We start from the raw sequence: 13,373 nt of genomic DNA on the forward strand, positions 1-13,373 counted from the left end.
GAGTCCGAGATGCTGTTGTCGAGCCATGTTTCTGATACTGCTAAAATGTCTAAGTTATGGACCCGGACAAGCTTGGACAACACGAAAAGCTTATTTCGCAAACTACAAATAGTAATATGACCAATAGATATAGAAGAATATGTAATGCAATGAGGGGAAGGGTGTGATGAACTTGCGTGGGGCACAAAAGGTTGGGCAAGAGGATTTAGATTTGATCTGACTTCAGTCATTATTTCTCGTCTGTTGAGTAGCGACGCTGGTCTACACTGCCTGAAGTGCGATCATCATCGGATTTGAATCTCCAGGGTCGGGCAGAGACGTTTGACGGCCAGAAGTCGGGTTTGCTGACTGTATCCATGTCCTTTGCGTCTATCAGCACATGTGCAAAAGCGGTGCCAAAGTATTTGGATTCTGAAATGATGCATGATACGACCTCAACGTCCCGATCCCTGCACCAATGTACGATACCATCAGCGTGGCAGCCAGGATTAATCCCTCCCACATATAGAGCTGCATATTTGACGGGCTGGACGCCACAGAGCTGCGACTTCCCTGGTGCAGGGGGCGGGTTTTTTTGTAGCAGGAGGTTGTTGTTGTTGTTGTTGTTGTTGTGTTTATTTTAATTCGCAAACCCAACGGGCAGATCTGCCCAATGAAAAGGTGGCGAATGCAGATAGAAAGCAGTAATAAATGAAATTGGGGACTGATGTAATTAGGATAGAGGTGGAGAAAACTAAGCCAGCTGATCATCAACAGGACGTTTGGTACTCTAGGTACTAAGGCCAGTAAGTGTGTGCGGGATCATGCTGGCGCGGAACTGGCGGAGCGTGGAGATGGCATGTACATCGCTGGGTAATGTGTTCCACAGCTGGGCGCCCCGGAACGCGAGGAAACCCTTGCCGAACCTGGTGGAAACTGGCGGTTGGCGCAGACCCATGGTGGAGTGCAACCTAGTTGGGCCAGCTGACGAAGGAACTAGGAGGGCTTGCAGTTCAGAACTTGCGTGCTCATTCCGAGACCTCCAGACCAGAACGATGAACTTCTGCCTGAATATCTCGGATACTCTGTAGGTGTCCAATTGCAGCAGGAGGGTACGCGCGAAGGTGTGATGCGAGAGTCCGAAAATCGCCCTTGCCGCCCGATTCTGCATGACTTGTAGCCGATCCAATTGGTTGGCAGTAAGAAGCGGGGAGGTGATAGTGCGCCTAAGTGCGGGTTCCGTACTCTTTGGATCTTCCCCTATCTCTGCAGGGGTGCTGGCGCCATGTGAAAGTGGGCCCTGTCTGTCGCGTTCCTGTTGAGTACGGGCACGACGTTCGCGCCTGGTTTCTTGTTGTTGCCAGTCTGAATCAAGCTGGGGGTTTGGCCGCGTAGGCATGGTCTGCTGCTAATCCGGTGCACCCATGACCTTTCTGGTTGAATGTGCGTAAGGGTCCATAGTGCTGTACGGTGCAACATGTGCATTTGGCAAGCGTGTGTCTGCTGTGTGCGTACATTGTGGTTGGGTGCAGGTTGATGGGCGGGCAGTAGCTGCATACGATTGCTTTCTGGATTTCTGCAATTCACCTAATTCGCTTTTGATACAGATTACTTCGGCTTTCAATGAATTAAATGATGATACTTCCGTGGTCAGGCTTAAGAATTTGCTCGGTAAGACTTGCAAAGACATCGACTTGGCACTTACTGGCGGAAGTCCAGGAGGATCCGATGCCGGCATTCCGAAGCGCGCAGACCAGTTCTGGCCTTGCAAATCCATCACAGCCATTGATACCGTGTTTTCGGCCAAGCTCTTGTAGCTGGTCATAACCAAGTAGGGCAAGATCCATATCAGCATTTAGAGCCATTTCCAGGGTTGAAAGACCCCGCGGCCAGGTGCGGGTTTGGGACTACTTCCACAAAAGGATGCAGAGCTCTCCATCCGCATTATCTTGTTACAGTCGTGTTTGTACCTATCCCTACCGTACCGTACCATCAAAGATGGCTGGCCACAATGCATATACAAATAGGGCTTTCAAATGCAAGATCATAATGTGAAGCAACTTGGAAGAATTAGTATGTATGCGAAGTGTATCGGGGGATGCATGCAGGGCGCGATAGTGCGGGTTAGAATCCCAGGTTATGTCTTAAAAAAAGGACTTTTTTAAAGACCGGGGGATGCATGCAGGGCGCGAAGGTGCGGGTTCGAATCCCAGGTTATGTCTTTAAAAAAAAGGAATTTTTAAAGAATTTATAACATCCCTATGGTTTTTTTTTGTCTAGGTCATCAAGGCAAAAAAGCATAGCGTAGGGCCCTGAGCTTTCAAGCTCTCTCGTTTATGTATTTATATCATTATCTCATGGCACATCATGATGACGGCGAGTAAAACTGAGACAAGGGTGAAACCCATCCACAGAAGTAAAACAGATAAAAGAATACAAATAAAAGGCGAAGAAGGCACAGGAGGAGACAAACCAGCAGGATGTCATGCAAATACATTAAACCTATAATTAAGCAGAGATTTTAGCAACAAAATTATCCATCAACGTGCTGGTCTTGGTCTGCGTTGGTAATGTTGCCCAAAACACATAGCCAACAAAGATCGGGGATCTATTGAATAGGGACTAGACCCTAGGTGTTGCTAGGCAGGTGTGACAAAGATAGCGTTGGAGTCGGCGAGACAGTATTCAGCAGAGAAGGTGTTCCAGTGTGCAACTGCGCTGTATGTGAGCGAGTGAAAGCCACAGTGTCTATGGGCTGTTATGTTCTCATGCACACCACTACTACTAGACAACAGGAACTAGTTTGGTGACAAGATAATAGAAACAAATTATTTACATTCTCAAGTGAGGAAGAAGAGCAAGGAGAAGAACACAGGAATCCAGAATATGGATGCGTGCATGCGTCCAATAGAGACATGACGTAATCACGTGAAGCAAGGCGTATAACGTAACAATACGCGTTATACGGGTGATAACAACTTGAATTACATTTGCAATACATGAGTAGCTAGCATGATACATCACGTCCCTTCTGAGATAGAAATATAACAATTACATTTTCATACATGTATCTCACGTCCCTTCTGAGATAACAACAAGGCATCTTATACCAACTAGAAAGGACGGCAAAGAAGATAGAGATAACTGAATACAAACATAGGTGAGCTCAACAAGAGACAGAAAGACGCACAGGCAGCTAATCATAAGTTTGGTCACGAGTGTTCGAATTATTCAGCCTAGACGGGGGTTGGTGACTTCGCTGACTGCGCCGGACTGGCGGGGCAGGCTGAGTGATGGGGGGGGGGGGGGGGGGGGGTAGCAGGCATCGGCTGTGCAGGTGCTACGGGCAAGACAACAGGGCGAAGAAAGCGACTGTTTCGCCAGTATATTCGGCCACTGGGAAGCTTGACCATGTGGTCGCGGTGGCTCCCAATGGCGACAATGGTACCGCGGGCGTTCCACAACTTGCTGCGGGGATCTTGTAGATCCACAGGGCAACCAAGGTGGAGGGCAGGCAGAGAACAGGCAGACTGGTTGTAGTGCTGACTGGCTGCTTCAGACTGGGCAGAGGCACGACTGTCGATTTCGTCAGCGGTTTCTTGCCACGCTGGGGCAAAACGGGTCCGGTGGGCAAGCGCGAATGATGACAGGGGCAGCCAAACAGGGCCTGCGCTGGGCTCTGACCGGAGCTACGGGGAGTGTTACGCCATTCTAATAAGCAACGACGGAAGGCGTCGACATTAATGTCTCCGTTGGCGGTGGTCTTGGACACGAGAGACTTGATGGCCTTGACAGCCGCCTCCGCATGGCCATTCGATTGTGGGTAATGCGGAGTGGACCTGACGTGGGGGACTTGCATTTAATCACTGTCACTCACATACAAATACCGTCATGAAATATATAACACAAGATTTTCTCATCTTCTTCTATTTCTTGTTTTTCATTAGCTTTAGCATGTTCATTCGCATTCTTCATCATTTGTGAGAACTAGTCCTGGTCTAGTGAGAAGGCATTCTACTGCCTGTAATTCTGGTGAAGTAAAATAAAGTAACAACAACAACAACTTGCCAACGCTGACAGAAGGCGGAGAAACGCTGCGCTTTGAACTGCGGACCACCATCAGTCTTCAGGACAGCTGGGACACCGAGATCCGCGGACTAGCTTCGGAACGCACGGACTACGTCAGCGGAGGGGGCGGTGCGTCCTATCTTGGCAACACAGGGCCAGCCGGTCTTGCGGTCCACGTATACCAGGAACTGGTAGCCTTGTCATTCGAACAGATCCGCGCTGGTGCTCTCAAACGGGAGGGCAGGACAACGATCCTCAGTTGCCAGCAGAGGTTCCTTCACCTGGGAAGGTGCGTGGTGACGGCATTCAGCGCAGCTGCGAACGATGTTGTCAATGTCGTTGGACAGCTGGGGCCAATACACCACCTGGCGAGCAAGAGCCTTGGTACGGTTGAGACCTTGATGAGCAGCATGCAAGTCGTCAAGCACACTACGCCTGAGGGAACGCGGGACCACAATGCGAGGACCTTTCAGTACCAGGTCCTGGTCGACTTTAAGATGATGACGGACTGTCCAATACGGCTGGGCAGAAGGACATAAGTCGCGTTTGTCGTCAGGAAATCCATTCCGGACGGTGATGAGGAGTGCCTGATAATCCGAGTCAGCTCGAGCGGCTTCTTGCAATTCGGCAAACTTGAGATTGTCAATCTGGCCTTCGGTGTCTTTCCGAATGCAAGCGTGTATGGCAGGAGTACGAAGGACTGGGTGTTCACTGAGCTCATCGTCAGGGGTGGGATCATCCACCGGATTGCGGGACAGCGAATCGGCGAAAGCGTTGTCAGTACCCTTACGACAAGTGGCATGCAGCTGGTATGGACGAAGCTTCAGGACCAGGCGTTGGAGCCGGGGATTCTCAATCTGATCAAGCGAGTACGAGTTGATGATTGGTGTGAGGGGCGGGTGATCGGTGACAACCTCGAACAATGTACGGGCAAGGTAGAGAGAACATTTCTTCACCGCCCAGACGACAGCTATGAGCTCCAGTTTGATGACAGCATACCGGGATTCTGGATCCGACAGAAATCGACTGCCACCCTGGAGAATGCGCCGCTTGTCATCTTGCAACTGCCACAGAACGTAGCCAAGGCCATGCAAAGCAGGTGCATCGGTCTCTAGGCGGAGTGGCTGGTCACGTTGGAAGAATGACAGCGTTGATGGGGACAACAGCTCAGCCTTGGCAGCGTTGACTACGTCTGTGTGAACTGAGTCCCATACAAACTCGTTGGACGTCTTGAGCAATGGGCGCAACGGGGCGGCGTGCTCAGACAAGTGCGGCGTGAACTCACCACACTGGTTGATAAGGCCCATAAACTATCGGAGATCAGTGCGGTTGCTGGGAGATGGAAACTGGCTGATAGCTTTGACCTTGGCATCATCAAAGGTCCAGCCGTCAGCACTAATGTGGTAACCACAGAACTCCACGGCTGGCATGCCGAACACAAACTTCTTGGCGCTCAGAGTAATGCCATTCTCCCGGGCGCAGAGCAGGACATCCCGGATGTGAGATCGGTGGGTGGGCAGGTCATTATCGTAGATGAGGCAGTCATCAACGACCTTCTGGAACTGGGAGATATGAGCGAACGCGGGGTCTGTGCGGCGATTAAACTCGTCTCCGGCAGAGACCAATCCTTGTGGGTTGCGTAGGTACCTGTACCGACCCCAATGTGTCATGAACGTGGTCAACGGATGGGAGGCCTCGCTCAGAGTAACTTGCCAATAGCCGTGGCGGGCGTCTAGCTTGGTGAAATACCTTGCGTTGCCAATGCTGGATACAGCGTCACGAGGGCTTGGTGCGGGGTGAGCAGGGCATTCGACTTGGTCGTTGAGCTTTTTGAAATCAACGGTGAGCCTCTTCTCGTTTGTCCCCTTCTTGTCCACGATGACAATTGGGTGACACCACGCACTGGGTTCGGTGACTTCCTCGTTGATGGCATCCCGGACCATGTCATCCAGCTGGGACTTCACTTGGTCACGGTACGCATGCGGGATCTGGCGGGCATGATATGCAGCGACAGGCTTAGCATCTGCTCGCACTCTAATTTCCATAGGTCCACCAAGCATCGGCTTCAACACAGAGTCATCAAAGGCGTCAGCGAATTCAGCTAGGAGTTCGGCTCTCATCGTCTCTGAGTCGGTGGCTTTGGACACAACCTTGTCCGCAGGTGCATCAGGAACGACCGGTGGGACTACCTGTTGGACTGCTGCGATTTGCTACGGCCAGCCGGACGGCAAGTATCCCAGGACGTGCAAGGATGAACGAGATAGGAGGGCATCAGTCAAACCACCATAGACATGAATGGTCGACGTGTGCTGGTTTGGTCCACAACTGAGAGTCGCCGAAATCTTGCCAACAGGGGTGAGACTGGCGCCATCTCCGGTACGAACATCGTCGATGTCGTCAAGCAGGTTCTCGACAAATCCGCCTTACTGGTCAAGGTGTTGAGTGCCGATGGCATCAACGTCGCTACCAGTATCCGGGAGCCAACTAAGAGCAACGGGCTCTGGCTCGGTCCCAAGCTGGGTAGCAACGGAAACTGTTGCGTCGTCCAACAGAGATGCTTGGTTGAGTCGCAAGTGTGCGATCTTGGACGACTTGTCCGGCTTCTTGGCAGGCCTGCGGCACATTGCCCGGAAGTGACCCATTCCATTACAGTTGAGGCACACTTTGTTGATCGATGGACACAGCGATTTCGTGTGCGCTGTGCGTCTGCAGTTACGGCACTTATGAGGAGCAGAAGTGTGCTTCCCCTCAACTGGGGGCTGTGAAGCTGTCTTCACACGCTGAGAAGACGACTTCCTGGCAGCGTTGACTTGGCCGGCGGTAGGGATGTGGCGGCTGGTCTGTGTGGCTGCCTCTTCTGCACGACACACCTTGACTGTCACCTGACTCTAGGTTACAAGCGCCAACGCAATGTTCCTACACGCGACTGTCTGGGTGTAATTGTAACCGCACTAGCAGCCTATTTCCATATGCGTCTTACCATGTACAAGTGTGGTGCCCGCATCACCTCTTCAGTAGCCCCTGCTACATACGTCCTACTATGTGGTAGTCTGCGAGTAATCAATTTACCCACAGGGAGTCTCAATATATCCCAAAACTTGTCTTGGATGACTGTGTTTGCAGTTTTCTCACAATCGAACTATGTAGGCTGAAGACACTGCTCTCAACTTGCGATTGCAATAACCGCTGAAGGAATGGGACCTATATTCGTTGAGTTATAGCGCTCAACGAACGAGCATATCGCCATACGCTCAAAGACTTTTCCGCAGTTGATTTTATGTATGATGACTGGTGCTCTAGTTTATTGATTGCTTTGTAGCAGTAGCTTTCCCGGAGGCTATATACCGTGGAATATTTCTAGAGATTGGTTTGCCTGATTCACGGGCCTTTCTGGGTGGCGTGTTTTTTTTATTGAAATTTGACCGTTTTCTCTTGTTGCTAGAGCCCTAGCAGCAGTACCCTGTCAAAGAGATAAACAAGACGCCTGGCAAAATGACTCCTGACTACAACATCATACATCCACATGCACACTTGCCTAGACAAAGACAGTTTGGGGAATGTCATTACAACTAACATCACTAGGTAGTTCTAGAATAGCCTGCGTGTCTGCAAGTGCCAATGTGTGTGGGTATGTGTGATGTACTAAGTATGCATGTGCATCACAACACAATGCTTGCAATCCACTTCTCGCTCATTTCCTTCATACAGTGGTACTATGTTGTGCAGTGCACATAACAGACTTACTGAAACCTATCCCCAGTCAAGTTCGTGTACCAGAAAGCAGTTATCTAGGTTTGCCAGTGCTGAACACACTTTACAGCTCTATATCATCACTGCTATATGTAGGACTCAGTATAGAGTCCATGCACTATATGATGTCCAGCACCCTATATAGAGTCCATTGGTCCAAAATCCACTATACAGAGTCCAGGAGTCCACTCAGTTTTGATCAGCTTCATCCTGCCGCGCAATCCCCTATAAGGAGTACACTTTTTCTACAAGTCCCCTATTCACGGTCCAGGAGTCCAGTTTATCCAGTCACGCCGTCCTGTGTGTTGTGTCCGAAATTGAAGAGAACAAACACCTTTTCAGTTTTGCTTGCCTCATGGCAGCGCATTCCTTTCTTCACTTCAGCCATGGCTGCCAGTTCTGCTGTGCAGTTGCTGACAGTAATCTGTCTCGAGGTAACCAAGGAGGATAAGGAGACGTTCAAAATCAAATCTGGAAAGCGTCTTGTGGTTCTCTGAAGACGTTTCATCAGTGCGCGGGATGAAAGCAGAAATTGCAGAACGAGAAAAGTTCCGCACAGTTCAAATCTGACGAGTCAGGTACACTGACACTCTCTTTCGTTCGACGCCACAAGGATCCCCTGTTTGGCTGGCCATTGCTGCCAGTAAGGCGTTTGAACGGTTTCATCAGAGCGAGGGATGAAAGCAGAAAGCGGAGAACGAGAAAAGTTCAGCACAGTTCCAATCTGACGAGTCAGATACACTGACACTCTCTTTCGTTCGACGCCACAAGGATACCCTGTTTGACTGGACAAGAGCTGCCTGTACCACCGTGTCAAAAGGCTGTCCAACTACATGGCAGGACGATGACTGAGGTAAGGAAGCTTTTACTCGTTTCGATTGGTTTGCTGTTTTGTCGTTATGCTTGAATTTTTTTCCATTTTCAAGGATCGTATCGCGTTTGTTTGATGTTGCTTGAATGAATGCCCTAAAAGTAATCAACCACTTCGTAATAGTCCTCAAGGACTGCAAGGACTTTGCATCAATCGTATATGATCGTCTAGCTATCATCAATTATTATTTTATTTCATGAGAAATGTATTTTTATCCCTGTGATAATTATGTGAACTCCACGACACTCTTCCTCTACTACTAGTACTAGGCTCTAGTATGATGTCAAATACAATGGGATCCACAAACGCAGTGCCAGTGTACTAGTAGTAGTAGTAGTAGTAGGAGGATTTCTCGTATGCCGATGACAAGAAAAAGCTTCTCAAGCTAATACATGTACTCGTATTCCATGAAGTAACCGCTTTGATGTCACAAACATGACATTGTGTCAGTGAAACTGCCTCGTGACAACAGATCATTGCATTTCCATCTTGGGGAAGACTGACTGACGGCAACGCTGTACAGATTGTTCAAATCATCTCATTTCAATTTAGTTGCAGTGAAGTGAAACACTGTGTACACTACATGTATGGTGGTGTGTCTGTGCATCTTGAGTGTGCACAAACGATCTTACTGTAAGACATGTTATTATAACGAGTCGCAAATTTAACGATTGTCCAAAATTCATAGGTTAACGAGAAGATAATGTTAACGATCTTGCAGTATTCTGCCATATCCACACATAGCATAATATGAATCAGTACGGCCTCAACGGATCTTATTATAACGAAGAAATGTCATCCGTTAAAACGTTAGATTTGCTTCCTCCTAATATTATACATGTCTTACAGTATTCCTCGTATTGCTAATAGATTATTGTCCCCACCGTCACCTGTTCACAGGTCTTTGAGTGGATGGATTTTCATTGAGCATTACATTCGTTGAGAACTTGGTAGTTGTGTGCTTCTATGCATCATTACGGTAATACGCGTATCCTTGTGCTATCTATTTGTTGCAGGTGTGCTGATCTTCAGAAGATTGCGGAACTGAGTGCTGCTGAACATTTGCATGGCCATGAGCAATGGTGAAGCTTGCTATTGCACTCTCAGCATGTCCTAGTAGACTACTGCACTATGTTACTCTCTTACGCTACTACACGTATGTAAACGTGCGCGCATCCGCCCACGTATGCATTCGTTTCGTATAATTATTTGTTATCCCTCTTGACTTTACGTGTAAATGGGTGGACGTTTGCATGGCTGTTGGAGTTGCGTGTTTATTGTGTCTCTACTCTTTTCTTGGTGTTTTCCTGGCGTTGTATAAGTTTGTGTGTGTGTGTGTGTGTGTTTGTGTGTGTGCGCGTGCACAATAATTTGAAAACAAATAATTAATCCTTGGCTCTCCATTATTCTCTTTCGATTCTTGGTTTTTTTCTAGGTATTTTCTTGGTGTTGTGTGGGTATGTGCATGTGTGTGTGTGTGTGTGCGTGCACAATAATTTGGCAACACTACATGATTGAGATATTGTAATTTGCAGTGTCTGCGAAAAGACCACTTGATTTGAGGATGGTGTTTGTAGGGTTTTTCATGTAATGAAGTGGCTGCAGTGGCGCCTCAATACTTATTTTTTATCTTGAGAAGTGAATGATGTAAAGGATTAAAGGGAGAGGCCGTTTTCTGGTTAATATTCACTGCTTACAGCAGATCCTTTGTCTAATTTCGAACTCTGGATAGGGGATGCCTAATTGGCTGGACTTTATACAAGGAGTGTTGTCCACATAAAGACTCCTTATAGTTGATTTCAAAGTTTGGACTCCATACAGTTGATTTTGGACCAATGGACTCTATATAGGGGTGAAGCCAATTGGCTGGACTCTATACAGGGAGTGATGTCCATCTAAACTTTGAGCTCACAGTTGATTCCAAGTTTGGACTCTGTACAGTGGATTTTGGACCAATGGACTCTATATAGGGGTTGGACATCATATAGGGGCTGGACGCTCTACTGAGTCCAACATATATCACTAGTAGAGGCTAGCTGGCTTTGATGTAGATCAATCCAACTTTTCGACCTAGATAGTGACTTCGCCAAAAAGTGATTCATTAGTTTTCAAAGATGCCATGTTCACAAACACATGTTTAGCAGAAGAAGATGATGCGTTCCCTGTCCCAGTATTTACCTATACACCATGCAATCCCAGTATTTACCTATACACCGTGCAATCCCAGTATTTGCCTACACACCGTGCAATCCCAGTATTTACCTATACACCATGCAATCCCAGTATTTACCTACACACCATGCAATCCCAGTATTTACCTACACACCATGCAATCCCAGTATTTACCTACACACCATGCAATCCCAGTATTTACCTACACACTATGCAATCCCAGTATTTACCTACACACCATGCAATCCCAGTATTTACCTACACACCATGCAATCCCAGTATTTACCTACATACCATGCAGTCCCAGTATTTACCTACACACCATGCAATCCCAGTATTTACCTACATACCATGCAATCCCAGTATTTACCTACACACCATGCAATCCCAGTATTTACCTATACACCATGCAATCCCAGTATTTACCTACACACCATGCAATCCCAGTATTTACCTACACACCATGCAATCCCAGTATTTACCTATACACCATGCAATTCCAGTATTTACCTACACACCATGCAATCCCAGTATTTACCTACACACCATGCAATCCCAGTATTTACCTACACACCATGCAATCCCAGTATTTACCTACACTCCATGCAATCCCAGTATTTACCTATACACCATGCAATCCCAGTATTTACCTACACACCATGCAATCCCAGTATTTACCTATACACCATGCAAGTATTTACCTTCACACCATGCAATCCCAGTATTTACCTACACACCATGCAATCTTACCATGTACAAGTAGACATTGCTTTTCCATGTGCTTATGTTTGTACTGTAGCAATGAAAGCAGCGTCTGAAGAGGAGAGTAAGGACAAGTATCGACCACCAGGTCTGGCTGAGTACAGTGATCACTACTACTCAACCAATGCACCTCATCCAGACCTGGTGAGAGCATGTGAAGATGACGATGTGGAACAAGTACGACACACCGTGAATATCGGCACTCCAACTGAACCAGTGACTAGACCGGATCTCTCGGAACAAGTGCCGAAGTCATACTTTCACGTTAGGAAGCATGGTGAGAGAATTCCCATGACAATCATGGTAAGTCAGAAGTATCTCCTCCCTCCCCCAAATGAATGCTGCTTTGCCAGTGTCGCACCAAAGCAATTTTCACCTCCCAAACTAAGTACAACTTGCAATTAATTTCAACGACTTTTAGCGGTGCATTAGTTTAGGGCTGCACCGGGTAGGGGTTTTGTCAGGTAACGGGTCCAGGTATTTTATCCGGGTAGTCCGGGTACCCTATCAGGTATTTTTGACACAGTTTGTACTGTGAGTGTGCACTTGCGCTACATTGAAATTGTACAGTAGCATGTACATATAGCCATGCTGTTTACATGCACCGTTGCAAAAACACTGTACTCCAACCACCTGATCGAATTCTCAGGAGAAAAATGGATACCCTACTATTTCCTCCGGAAACAAAAACTTCGTGACTTTTTGATATTACTTTTCAAGGAGTTACTGAGCTCAACAAAAGTGTTCTTTTCGAAGAGAAACAATTGAACACATTCAATCGACATATCTACAATATCTACGGGATCGATTAGTGGGAGTAGAGTGTCAGTCTGGGTCGCCATCGCTCAACTCATCACCGCTGAAACCGTTCCAAGTGGCAGGTCGATTAACAGGATGTCGTATGTCACGAAGCTTCTCTGCATCTCTGATCATCTTCGCTGTTACCTGGATGCCTTCTCCAACTATTTGCTTTCACTCAGATAGCAACCGGTTTGTACATGGGGTAGTGGTCTATCCGAGAATGTACTCACGAGTAGTGGTCTACCCGAGAATGTACTTGGGTAGTGGTCTACCAGAGAATGTACGTGGGTAGTGGTCTACCAGAGAATGTATGTGGGTAGTGGTCTACCAGAGAATGTACGTGGGTAGTGGTCTACCAGAGAATGTACGTGGGTAGTGGTCTACCAGAGAATGTACGTTGGTAGTGGTCTACCAGAGAATGTACGTGGGTAGTGGTCTACCAGAGAATGTACGTGGGTAGTGGTCTACCAGAGAATGTACGTGGGTAGTGGTCTACCAGAGAATGTACGTGGGTAGTGGTCTACCAGAGAATGTACTTGGGTAGTGGTCTACCAGAGAATGTACGTGGGTAGTGGTCTACCAGAAAATGTACGTGGGTAGTGGTCTACCAGAGAATGTACGTGGGTAGTGTGGTCTACCAGAGAATGTACGTGGGTAGTGGTCTACCAGAGAATGTACTTGGGTAGTGGTCTACCAGAGAATGTACGTGGGCAGTGGTCTACCAGAGAATGTACGTGGGTAGTGGTCTACCAGAGAATGTACTTGGGTAGTGGTCTACCTGGGAATGCACATGGGTAGTGGTCTACCAGAGAATTCACTCCGTGTATCGTATTTCACACACGCAGCCACACGCTAGCAAAAAAAACAAGGCAAGAAAGTAATAAAGAGCAAGCCTGCCAGCAAGAGAGATGTCAGTGCAAGACATGGGCAGAGCAATGGCACGGTGTGGGTTACTGGGCAGCAGGGTAGC

General features: G+C 47.8%; 1 protein-coding gene across 1 annotated transcript in view; it reads left to right on the forward strand.

Moving 5' to 3' along the window:
• The window catches only part of LOC135827329 (uncharacterized), a 350,751-nt gene that overhangs the window by 15,909 nt on the left and 321,469 nt on the right, over nucleotides 1–13,373 (forward strand). Inside the window, exon 3 of the mRNA XM_065339849.1 lies at nucleotides 11,640–11,905. Coding sequence (XP_065195921.1) covers nucleotides 11,640–11,905 — 266 coding nt within the window. The remainder of the gene's footprint in view (nucleotides 1–11,639; nucleotides 11,906–13,373) is intronic.

The sequence above is a fragment of the Sycon ciliatum genome, chromosome 11 (assembly GCF_964019385.1).
Source record: "Sycon ciliatum chromosome 11, ocSycCili1.1, whole genome shotgun sequence".
Lineage (NCBI taxonomy): Eukaryota > Metazoa > Porifera > Calcarea > Leucosolenida > Sycettidae > Sycon > Sycon ciliatum.